This window comes from Cnephaeus nilssonii (genome assembly GCF_951640355.1).
Source record: "Cnephaeus nilssonii genome assembly, chromosome: 3".
Lineage (NCBI taxonomy): Eukaryota > Metazoa > Chordata > Mammalia > Chiroptera > Vespertilionidae > Cnephaeus > Cnephaeus nilssonii.
In genome coordinates, this window is record NC_137074.1 from 78427071 (window position 1) to 78440264 (window position 13194).

The 13194-nt window shown below is 41.0% G+C and overlaps 2 protein-coding genes across 2 annotated transcripts in view; one reads left to right on the forward strand and one right to left on the reverse strand.

The window, feature by feature from the left end:
* The first annotated feature begins 271 nt into the window (after window positions 1-271).
* CMSS1 (cms1 ribosomal small subunit homolog) overlaps window positions 272-13194 on the forward strand; it is a 402242-nt gene continuing 389319 nt past the window's right edge. Inside the window, exon 1 of the mRNA XM_079767140.1 lies at window positions 272-462. Within this exon, the coding sequence (XP_079623266.1) occupies window positions 399-462 (64 nt within the window). The 5' untranslated portion in view covers window positions 272-398. The remainder of the gene's footprint in view (window positions 463-13194) is intronic.
* Window positions 7573-13194, reverse strand: part of FILIP1L (filamin A interacting protein 1 like) — a 53953-nt gene continuing 48331 nt past the window's right edge. Inside the window, exon 3 of the mRNA XM_079767143.1 lies at window positions 7573-11138. Coding sequence (XP_079623269.1) covers window positions 10947-11138 — 192 coding nt within the window. The 3' untranslated portion in view covers window positions 7573-10946. The remainder of the gene's footprint in view (window positions 11139-13194) is intronic.

Here is a 13194-nt window from a genome sequence, read left to right on the forward strand (position 1 = left end):
AAACTGAGCAGAGCAAAACTGTCTTCGCATCCGGTTTCAAACTTTCGACAATAACTTTAAGCAAAAAATAAAACCTAAAGCTTCAAAATAATTAATTAAAAATATAATGTATATTTTTTGCTTATGCGTCTTCTTGCCTTTGTGCTTTTATGGGGATTTATTTTGAGTCTCCAAACCGATCCTGCCCAGGAGCACAGATGTGGAAACTGCGACCAGTTGGGCGCGGCTGCCGGGGAGGCGGGGCGGAGGTTCTGACGCCATCGCTGCGGGGCGGAGGCGACGCGGTCGGAGGCGAGGTCCTGTGTGCTGCTGCTTCGGACCCCTGGCTGAGAGACAGCGAGTCTCTGCCTCCGTAAGCTTTTCCCTAGTGGTCCGCCCACGGCGAGTCCCGCGTGGAGATGGCAGACGACCTTGGAGACGACTGGTGGGAGAACCAGCCGGCAGGAGCCGCCAGCAGCCCAGGTACCCACTCTGCCTGCGCTCCTGCGGGGCCTCCCCCGCCCCGAGCCCCTCCGCGCGCCCCCGCCCGGGCCGCCCCGGGCCGTCCCCCGCTCCGTCCGGCTGAGGGGCGCACGGCCGAGGGAGCGCGCGGGCATCGCCGGGGCGGTGGTGCTGAGACTTACCAACACGTGGAACCGATAAGTGTGACATTAACCCAGATCTGCCCGCCAGCCAGGAAGGGCCCTTTTCCAAGCTCTGTTTTCTTGTGTTTTGTTTTGTTTTTCCTTATTTCTTAGTGGATAAAGACCGTTTTCGAGAAGACACAGTTTGGGTTGTAGTGGTTAAGAATAACTCCTAGAGTAGGTGCGGACTGCTTCCGTTCAAACCGCGACTCCAGCCCCGTAACACTGCTCCCCCCCCCCCCCATCTCTAAAAAAAGGATAATAACAATGCCAATTTCATAAGGTTGTTGTGAAGGCTAAAGGAAGATAATATAAAGGATGCACTGTAGCACAGTGCTTGGCACATAATAAGTGTGTGGTAAATATAAACTAGAGTTTTTCTTGCTATCGTCGTCATACTGATGTAACTTGGACTGTTGGAGCCTAAAGGAGGCTTGGAGATCATCCGTTTGAACTCATTTTACAGTTGAGGAGCGTGAGACCTAAAGATGTAATTTGACAAGTGCACATAACTAGTTGGAATCGGAAACAGGACTAGAATTAAGTTCACACAATTCATACGGTGTTTGCCATGCTGTGTGTACCCACTGCCAATGCCGTGGGCATTTTATCCTAGAATAGATAGCATGAAGTAACTTCTCACCATAGATCTGGCATTGAACTTTTCAAGTCCCATAAGGCTTAATTATGTTCTTGATTGTCTTTCTTCAAAGTTGGCCGGCCTCTCTACTAGCTTCTGAGATTTTTTTAGGACAAGGCCAAAGTCTGATATATGTCCGTATAGTCCACAGGGCCCTGCACCTGATCGACACTTAATACATATTTGCTGCAAACGTTAATGTTGAAATATGACATGAAATGTCTGTTAAAAACAACAAAATTCTACTAAAGCATGTTTCCACAAGGGCAGCTTTCAGTATAAACTGAGCAGATGTCATTTTTGTTTTAACACTATATTTCTTTAATAAAAATGTCTCCATTAAATATATTACTATTGATAGAGTACTTGACCAATAGAAATGACCCTAAATGAATGGGATACATATATGATCTTGAGCAGAAGTCATTTTTTAAAAGTAGCCAATGTAATACGTCCTCGATTAAACTTCCTGACTCCTTTGCATCTTTATTCCTAGCAAATGCATCTCTGTGTTGCAACGCACAAATAACTTTCTTTGTAGGCTGTGGTGTCCCATATTTACTTTAATTACCCTCTCCCCTTAACTCAGGTGTTAAAGCTATATTTCTTAAAAGGATAGAGACCATTTAAGAACTAATTAAAATCTTTTCTAGTGGTGAATGGAATCCTAATTTTTGATTCTAGTCCTGTCTCTTGCTGCTCACCAGCAATGTGTCTCTAAAGTTAGTTACCCTTTGGAAGGAGGGAAATCAACTTGTATTGAGCATCAGTTATGTGCTAGATGTTTTCATAAATAAGAATTTATTTCATCTTTATAATATCTTTAAAAGGTAAGTGTCATTTTTATAAATGAAAAACAGAAAAGTATTGTTCTGAGAAATACACAGCAAGGAAAAGATCTGGGAAGAGGTTAGTCAAATGTGCCTGACTTTCTAAGTCACAATTTTCCCACTATTACTACATGGCTTCTCGGAGCCTCATTATCATGATCTGTAAAATGAGGGTTCTTAGGGATTATCTTTTTAGGGGTTTTACCCACCAACAGTTCTAAACATTGAATCTAGTAGAACTTTAAAGTGCTACAGCCTCCTTCATCTAAGTTGCCAGAATCCCCATCAAGATAATACATTGGAGTTGCCAGGATCACCTTACTTTTTAGATTCCTTCTGAGCTTTGAAAATTACTAACATTAAATTTGTCAGAGGTCTTTGCTTTGTTAACTGCTTTTAGGTAAAGTGAGCTTGAGTGATAATTTACTGGTAATTTGGCTAACTAATCTGTATAGTATTTCTAATCTGGAAGAAATCACAGTTGAACCGATTCAGATTTCCTGATTCTTCCTACATTAATAGGGAAAAATCAGCCTAAAATGTGTAAGTTATGTTTTGAAGTTCAAAGGAGAAATAGTACCTTAAATCAGAAAAAAGGAAAGATAGTTGTAATGATGCTTTTATTCCTGTTGTGTGCTACTTGTCTATAAAAATAAACATCTTTCCTTATCACCTGTTCCCAGTTCACACCAATGGTGACAATACAATGGAGCATTTTAGTCATTTATTCAACAAATATTTGCTGGTTTTACACTGTGTATAACAGCTGTCAAATGTATCCAGTTATCTGTTTATTATGTGTCTAAGCAAATATACTGTTTTTTGCTGTTCTCATGTCTTCTTAGATGTGGTATGTAATTCGGAGACTCTTACTGAAGCTCTTGATCTAAATACGACCCTTTCTTCATATATCTTGTGGCTTTTCAAGATATGTCATTTTTATATTAGAATCCTGCATTGTAATGGAGCCCAACATGGAACCTGGCACTTGGTGTTTGGTAGATATTAGATGAATGAATGGATGGATGGATGAATGAATGCAAGATGCTGCAGATCTCTTGGCGATTATATACATAAGTAGACATATAATTTCTCATCCAATCCAGACACTTAGAGAGTGGAAAGCCATGCTGTTAGAGTTTTGCTGGAACTGTGCTGGTCCACCTGGCATGTGTGATCTCTCTATAGGTGACATTAATGGTGGTGATTGAAGTCATGGCCTAAGATAAGACAGCTGAGAGTTGCTTCTGTTGAGGAATGTGTAGTGCAGTCTTCTTCAGGCAGCAGAACCCAGGAATTATCTTACAGCATCTAATTTTTTTTCCACTTATTTTCTTATTCCCTGCCTTCCTTAACAAATTGTTTGAACTGATTTAAGTGAACAATACATGCAGTAGAATCATGACTGCAAAACATTAATGATAAAGTGAGCAGACGTATCTGCCTGAGATTTCATGTAGTTGACTCAGTGTGAAGCTGAAAACAGAGAATGTCATTTACTGCATGGATTTCATGACTTAAGGAGCCGAGTTGGGAGTTCCTGGAGATGGAGATGGCCACTTGATCGCTCACTAACTTAAGAGAACACTGATTGTTTCCCCTTTTTATTCCAATAACATGCCTATTAAATTGCCAAGTCAAGTATCTAGTAGTCAGCTGGGTCTGGAGCTCCAGGGTTGGGTCAGGGCTGTAGATACTGATTTAGGAATGACTGGCAAACATATAGCTTACTTTTAAAGAGGATGGTCTTAACAATCTGCAAAACTCTTAGCCTCCACTTCTTTTAGGTGGGTTTTTCATATGATTTCCCTAGTTAATTCTGAATCTTTGATGTCATCTCTTACCAAGCATCTAACTAGAAAACTGAAGTCTGAGGACACTTCTGTGTATAGTGTGGAAGACTGCAAATAATACTAACTTGGATTTGTTGAGTGCTTACTATGTGACAAATAATGTTTTGATTGCTCATTTAATCTTCATAAGTACCCCATGAGGTAGTTAACTATTGTTTTTCCCATTTTATAGATGAGGAAATTGAGGTGGTAATAGTTAAATTATTTGCCCAGTGTTATTCACTTAGTAAGTGAGGAGGCTGTATTCATAGGCAGGTAATCTGAAACCAGTCTGTGCACTTAAATTTCTCATAGATAATTATTCTAATTATCAATGGTAGGAGGATCATCTCTAAAATAACAATCCTTTATCAATTTAAAGAGGTTCATATCTTATAAACCTTTCTGTTTATATAGATCATTGTTATCAAACTGTGTCTATTAACCTCTAGTCTCCTTAAGTTTGCTCTTCTAAAGAACATTGATTACTTGGATACAAATAAGTAGGTTGCACCATTGAAACCTACTCTACCATCTCTACCAAGAACTCAAACTTGATCCTAGAGCTCAAGGCTCAGATACCTGGCTGTCTTCGTAAAGTCTTTACTTATTTCATAGGAATGTCAAATGCAAATGAGACCCAATTACTGAATTATTCCCAAATCTGCCTCTTCTCCAGACTTCCTTATCTCAGTAAATTAAATAACCAGCTACCCAATTTCACAAAGAAAGGCCAAGGAATATCCTGATTTATTCATATTTGGATTTAGTTTTATAAATTATGTTTTGAAAGGGGACAACAGACTTTTGCTTTGTAAATGAGCCAGTAATTGCTACAGGTGACAGCTTTTGTCATTTAGAATCAATGTGATTGTACATTTTGTTTGTGATTGCTGAAATGGGCATTGTAAATTTTTTTGGTAATATTTAATACCAGAGGCCCGGTGCACTAAATTCGTGCACGGAGGGGGGTTGTCCCTCAGCCCAGCCTGTACCCTCTCCAATATGGGACCCCTCAAGGGATGTCCGACTGCCCGTTTAGGCCCGATCCCACTGGGATCGGGCCTAAACGGGCAGTCGGACATCCCTCTCACAATCCAGGACTGCTGGCTCCCAACTGCTTGCCTGCCTGCCTTCCTGATTGCCCCTAACCGCTTCTGCCTGCCAGCCTGATCACCCCCTAACCACTCTGCTGCCAGCCTGTTTGCCCCCAACTTCCCTCCTCTGCCAGCCTGGTCACCCCTAACTGCCCTCTCCTGCAGGGTTGATCACCTCCAACTGCCCTCCCTTGCAGGCTTGGTCCCTCTCAACTGCCCTCCCTTGCAGGCCGGGTGCCTCCCAACTGCCCTCTCCTGCTGGCCATCTTGTGGTGGCCATCTTGTGTCCACATGGGGGCAGGATCTTTGACCACATGGGGGCAGCTATATTGTGTGTTGCAGTGATGATCAATCTGCATATTACTCTTTTATTAGATAGGATAGAGGCCTGGTACAGGGGTGGGGGCCAGCTGGTTTGCCCTGAAGGGTGTCCTGGATCAGGTGGGGGTTTCCCTTGGGGTGTGGGGCGGCCTGAGCGAGGGGCCTGTGGTGGTTTGCAGGCCGGCCACGCCCCCTGGCAACCCAAGGGGAGGCCCTGGTATCTGGAATTTATTTTCCTTCTACAATTGAAACTTTGTAGCCTGGAGCAGAGCCAAGCCTGGGGCTCCCTCCGAGGCCGGCAGCCATTTGTGTTGGGGTTATAATTGAAACTTTGTTGCCTTAAGTGGGTGGGCCCGGCCAGGGTGTGCGGAAAGCTTTGCTTCCCCTGTTGCCTTCGGCAACCCTGGCCTGCTCTCTCAAGCTCCATTCTGCGGCCATTTGTTTGAATTTGTTTACCTTCTATAATTGAAACTTTGTAGCTTGAGTGGAGGCTTAGGCCTGGCAAGGGCAGGTGGAAAGCTTGGCTTCCTCTGTTACCTAGGAAACCTTGCTCTCTGAGGCTGTAGCCATCTTGGTTTGGGTTAATTTGCATACTCGCTCTGATTGGATGGTGGTGTGGCTTGTGGTGTGTCAGAGGTGTGGTCAATTTGCATATTTGTCTATTATTAGATAGGATGTTTTATAGTATCTCTTTCAAATCACGTTGCTTTATCTATGCTGAATTCCTTTTCAAAATGACAAAGTAGGGGAACACTTTGGATCTTTCCTTTAAACCTGAATAACCCAGGGTTTTTTTTGTGGCTTTTTTTTTTTTCCTTTTTCACATGAAAGTTAGGCCTATAGGCAGCCATGCATAGTAGATGTTGTAGAGCAGTGACTCTACATGTAAAACCCAGACTTGGAATATTTACAGTAGATTTTGATAACATACAACAGAGGATCAACTTTCAGGGCATGTTATTTTCAAAATCATTTATTGAGCTCTCACACTTGGCCCTATTTTAGACACTTGTAATGGAATTAGAGGGGGGAAAGCATAATCTGCTTACATTATGGTATTTGCACATTGATGTGGTTCAATCAAAATTCAAATAATATTTCTTTAAGACATAAGTTCAGGGGCAAAAAACAGGGGCAGGATAACTTTTAAAAGGCGAGATGAAGGAGAATGGAGAGAGAGGGAGTGCTACATTGTTCTGAACTTGACTATAACATATGGACCCACAGATAACCTTTATGGGCTAGTTTTATATATTAAGTAGGACAAGGGTCTAAAGGTCTGGGCTGTTCTTACTAAATGTTCTTCTTACTAAATGTTAAAATGTAGCACAGTGTTTGCAGACCAGCTGTAAATAGGATAAGCTTGACAAGAACCCAACTTGATAAGCCAACTGCAAAGAAGAAATCAGCATGTGAAATTGACAAAATCTACAATAATAAAAGCATAATATGCAAATCAACTGAACCGCCATCCAGACATCCTTCCAGATGACCTTCCAGACAAAGCCGGGGCTGCAGCTGCAGTTGCAGCTGTGAGGGAGGGATTGAGGCAGCCACCGCAGCTGCGAAGGCCTACTCTTGCACGAATTTCATGCATCAGGCCTCTAGTAGTGTATATAAGCAAATGGCTAAGCCTCCCTTTAGGGAGGTAGAGCTTTGGATATGAATACCCTGACTCTTGACTTGCTGGAAGTAAATAAAACTGCCTTCAGACAACCACATCTCATTTTTGAATTGAGAGCACCCCAAAGTGGCAAACCTCTTGAATTCAGTAACATAATACAATTTCCATGATCCTTGCAAGTGATTAAAACAAATTCTTGACAACAATTATGAATACGTAAAGGTACAGTTTACACATCTGTCTCCAAATCACAAGTACATTAGTAGTTCTGCTGTAATTTTGCTAAGTGTCTATGAATTTTTTTGAAAAATACCAGGAATTTGGAAGGCCTAGAAATACTTTCATTCAACAATAAGTAACACATTATTTTGTGGCACACATTCTTTGACGTGCTCTTATCTGATGTTCTTTTGTTGAACATTTTAGTGCATTCATAGAATTAAACATTTTACTATATATCACAAACAGCTTGAAATATCGTTTCCCCATTTTCATCAGCTTTCATAGGATTGCTAATTGAATTATTAGTATTAACTAGTTGATTAAGTTTTTCTTAAGCTCTTGTTCCTGAGTTCTTCATTAGACTAGTTCACACTAGAGCAGAGTTCGGCAAACTTCTTTTATAAAAGACCAGATAGTATATATTTTAGGCTTTTCTAGCCAGGCAGTTACTGCTACAGCTACCTGACTGCCATTCTAGCAAAAATACAATCGCAGACAGTAAATATGTTAACAAACATGTGTGGCTGTATCCCAATAGAACTTTATCAACAGACACCAACATTTGAATTTCATGTAATTTTCACATCTCACAAAATTTTCTTCTTATGAGGAACAGACAGTGGGCGGAATTTGTGCCCCAGATTAGAGTCAGACTCCAAGTTGTATGTCACACGTCCCCAGAAAAAGGAAAACTGAAACATAACCCAGGAAGAGTTATGTTTTACATTAATTACTCCATTACTCAGTCCTTAGTTATCAGTCATATATTAGAGCAGTCACATTCCTAAAATCAGATTCAGGCACACCTTGGAGATATTGCAGTTTCAATTCCAGACCACCGCAGTAAAGCAAGTATTGCAAAAATGTGAAGTCATAATCTTTTTGCTGTGGGAAGATCTTGCCTTCAGTTTGTAAAAAACACACTTGTGTGCCTATACTTTATTTCAAACAGTTACAAGATTAGAAATCACTGAAGCTAAATAAGTGAAGGGCTAAGGAAAGATTCCAGGATAAAAGTATCGGATTATTAAAATTTATGTTACATATTGGATTTATTTTCATTCATTTGGATTTTTATCTTCTTCCTACATAAAGTTACTGTAGAATTATTACGACAGCTTCTTTTATTTTCATTGTTCTTCAGAGGGGCTGCATTTCAGCAGAAAATGGGACAGGACTATGCTCAGGAGACAGGATTCTTTTTATTTTAGTTTTGTTATAGGTCCAACACCATTTTATTGAACTCCAAATAATATTCCCAGTTCTTAGATATTTATGCATTTTCATTGTATTACATATTACTTAACATAAGTATGGTTTTGGTTGGTAATCTTTTTGTTAAAATAGACTTAGTTAGTTTAAAGACTTTTAATAGGATTAGAACTGTATTACCATTTAAAGCAGATTTCTGCTGATTGCCAGAGAAGTATAGCTATTTTCCTACCTTGTTTTTAGTACTTTATACAATACCTTGTCCCTCTTTTCTTTCTTGCTCTTGAACTTAGGCCAGCTTGCCATGAAACTGTATTTAGGGAGTCTCCCAACAGAGGAGAAAACAATTTTGGAATCTCCAACATAAAACATAATTTGCACTCCTCTTCAAGGTAAAATGTTCCCAGAGTATTCTGATTTGCTGGGACTGTTGTTGGTACTTTTTTTTCCTATGCTTCTTTTCAGTCTATTTGGTCTCCATTATAGGAGGTCCAGTGTTTTTTCTTTCCATTAGTATAATTATCAGTGTTGAATGTTACCCAGCATAACTTCTCTTCCTGACTCTATCATACACCATTGCCATATCTTAGCACATTTTTTCACTTATGGCTTGACTGAATAGCCCTTCTTTCTTTAATTCACTCTTCCTCTGGTCACTTAACATTACCTGATTATGTCGGACACAGTGCTACACAGCACTACCCACCCGTTACTTCCCTCTGAATTGTCTCTGCACTTCTCTCTGAATTGTCTCTTGTACTATTTTTGGTGTCACAGCTTCATCACCTTTGTTTGTAGTCCACTCTTTCCACTATTCTCTTACTGCTTTCCTTTACTTTAGACTTTTCTACTTCAGACTTTTCATTCACCTGGCCTCCCCACCTTCTCCCTTTGCCACTTGCCTTCTGGGGCTGCTGCACATCATCCCTCTTTCTGACATGCATAGTTTGGTCCTGCCCATGCTTCCAGCCCTTCTCCTCCTCCTGGAAATAGGAGTGGGCTTGGTGGCATCAATGCATTGAAGCAGGCTTGATTTAATGATGAGTGTGGAGAATGACTGTTTCTTTGCTCCTGCTCCATTGGTTCCGTCTCAGGACAGCTGTCTGAAACAGTGTCCTTAGCCATGAGGATTTCTTTCATCATGCCTCCAGTTCTCCATGCAGGATCACAGAAAACATTGGGTCATGCGCTTCTTCTTCTTCTTCTTCTTCTTTTTTTTTTTTTCTGGCTGAAACTTTATGAAATATAACTGTCTCTCATGTCCAAAATGCCTTGTCTTAAAACATCATTGTATTACTCTGTCCACACTGAGTTACAGACACATCTTTTTCTTGATTCAGTAAGAGTGTTCAGTGTGATGAAAATAATTACTTTAGCTTCCTGTCAGGAGACTGAGTTCTGTCTCATAGATGACTGGTTGAATCCAACATTTTGTAGTTAGACATACTCATGGATTATCACAACTGGAAGAGACCTGAAGAATTGTTCAGCTGTCCTGTTTTATGTATGAGAAACTCAACACCTCAACTAATGAATGAGCTCAGTGTCAAATGAGTGAAAAACCGGGTTTGGAATTTGAGTCTCCTGATACCAAGTTTTTGTTGCATCAACTGATTTTTCTATAGCATTGATTCAGGGAAGAGATATTGATTAAAGAATGTCCTATGAAATAATAAATTATGTTTTTTATCACCTAGGACAATGATTCATATCTCCCTAAAATAACTCAATATTAGTGAACTTTGATTCTCCAATGTCCTGATTGCTTATAGAAAGCAGCAATACCAATCTAAAATGATTTGTCTTACAAGCTGGTGATTGCCTTACAATATGAGTCCATGGCCTGGTATATACAGAAGGAACAACCTACTAGAAATATGGGACAGAAGATTAAGTACCAGCAGTCAAGTGTGCATACTGTACCAGCAATTATCAGGTAGGCCACACAATACATGTGTTTAGCTATTACTCATTTTTGTTGTTTTTTTTCTCCTGTAAAAATGGTAAGAATTACCACTTTTTAATTTTCTCCTGCTCATAAAGAAATCAGTTTTAGACCTTAAATATGATTTTAATTGATGGAAGTAATATTACTTTCTTAAAGCAGATTAGGAATTCTCACCAGCACATCTTCTTAGCAAAATATGAATCAATCAAGTTTTGTGGAATGAAGGATTACTTCTGGGTTCACCAGAAAACTTTTGAATTGTCCTAGTGAATTCAGTCCTATCCCAGGATAGTGATAAATAGTCCCAATTTTGGGTTGGATTACAGGTAGGATGAGGATTTGGGGGGTATGTCTGGGCTTGTGATTGTGCATATATGCATTTACACAAATATAGGTGAAAATAATTGTAGTTGTGCTACTCTTTCAGTGTGACATTCATTTACCAGGTCCAGAAACCTGTGAATAAACCACCTGTCAGTTTGCTGCTGCTTCATTTCCTGGAGAGATGGCTTGTCCTCTTTGGCCTTCCATAGTGGTAATTTCAGCTTTCCAGGTCTTTCTGTAGGTTAATGTATCCAGGCAGTGCATTGGCATGACTTACCTTTTCCCTCCCATGTGCAGGAAAGTGTTGGAGGTGACAGTCCTTATGATGTGTAGCTTCCCATAGCCAGTGTGGTTAATGGGCTTATCCATTGGCCCTGGGGGAGGTTTAGGGGGAAGCTTAGTGATGCCTGTAGATTTTGGTTTAGGGATCCGTGTTGGGATTCTCTGCTTGCATACCTCCTTGATCTTGAATTAAACAGAAGAACAAAAGGTAGTTAATGGTACAGTTGGTGGAGAAGCAGACATTTTTAGGACATGGAGTCAGCTTGGAGGATTTGGCTTCTTTTAAAGCACTGGGTTCTGGGGCGGGGGGGCATCAGATTAAAAATTGCCAGGTTTAGAAAAAAAAAAGAGACTTCAGTAAAGCAAGTCAACATGTGTTGAGCATGTGCTACATGCAAGGCTCTCAACAGCCTACCTAGTACTAAATAGGTTATTTTTCTTGCATTCTGGCAATCACAGTACTATGGTGGGAGATAAACAGGAGTAGTGTTCCTTATTCTCAAAGGGTCATGAGATTGCCAGAGAACATTTAATTTAATTGAGGAGGTCTAAGAAAGCTTCAAGAAGGAAGTAGCATGACTTAACTTGGGCCTCTGAAGACTTTTGGGTTTTTAATAGCAGGAATGGGAGGGCATTCCAGAGTAAGGAAATACTTTTAACAGTAGAATGAAGGAATACACTTGGCAGTGTCCCTGAGATAGGAAATTGAACACAGTTGAGAAATGAAGTGACTTTACATCTATAATAATAAAAGCATATATGCTAATTAGACTGGACAGTCAAACGACCTTTCGGACATCATTCCAGACATCCTTCTGGATGAAGCCACGACAGTGGGGGCCACGGCAGAGGTGGTTAGGGGTGATGAGGCAGGCTAGCAGTTAGGGGCGATGAGGCAGGCAGGCAGAGTGGTTAGGGGTGATCAGGCAGGCAGGCGAGTGGTTGGGGTGATCAGGAAGGCAGGCAGAGTGGTTAGGGGCAATCAGGCAGGCCAGCAGGCAGGCAGGTGAGTGGTTAGGAGCCAGCGGTCCCGGATTGCGAGAGGGATGTCCGACTGCTGGTTTAGGCCTGATCCCTAAACCGGCAGTCAGACATCCCCCGAGGGGGTCCCAAATTGCAAGAGGGTGCAGGCCGGGCTGAGGGGACCCCGCCCCCAACCCCATGCACAAATTTCATGCACCGGGCCTCTAATTAGGTTATATTTGGGAGGTAGAATGGGAATGTACATGGGGCCACATAGGAAAATTGTACTGATTATATAGATAGTGTGTAAATGAGGTGGGAGGAGGTCCTGGGGGAGATTAATAAGGATATGGGTTGGGGGAAGACACAGTGTAGAGATAGAATTGTATTAATATTTGTTCCCTGTTAGTGTATGAGGGGTGAGAGGACTCACAGTTAAATGATCTGGACTGGGAGAGTGGGTTGTGGAAAGTGAAGAGTAAAATCTTGACTAAGTTCATATTCACTTAGAAATATAGTTATTTCGTGTATTAAGGAAAAATACTCTTATATGAGAACACATTGTTAAAGAGATAGGAAAAGGTAACTGTAATTCTCCCATTATAATCCAGTATTGATTGTTACTATTATTTCTCCCTCTTTGCTTGCATCATCCTTTCCTTCCTATGAGCTTAAAAATGTAAATCTTTTAAAAATGCACTATAGTTTTCATCATAGATTTTTATACTGTTTTTATGGGAGCCCTTCTTATGTTTTTTGTTTTCACATTTATTATACTGATAAAGTACAGTGAAGTCCCTTTATCTCTTTATGTAAACATTAACTATTTAAAATGCCACCTAACTTTTATAGCAACCATAGTTAGATTTTCAAATAAACACTACACAGACTTGGTTAAAATATGAATCCTATATATTAAAAGGCTAATATGCAAATAGACCCAATGGCAGAACGACTGGTCGCTATGATGTGTACTGACCACCAGGGGTCAGACGCTCAATGCAGGAGCTGCCCCCTGGTGGTCAGTGCGCTCCCAGGGAGGGGGAGCACCACTCAGCCAGAAGCTGGGTTCATGGCTGGCGAGCGCAGTGGCAGTGGTGGGAGCCTCTCCTGCCTCCATGGCAGCACTAAAGATGTCCGACTGCCTAAGCCAGGGGTCCTCAGACTTTTTAAACAGGGGGCCAGTTCACTGTCCCTCAGACCGTTGGAGGGCCGGACTATAGTTTAAAAAAAAACTATGAACAAATTCCTATGCACACTGCACATATCTTATTTT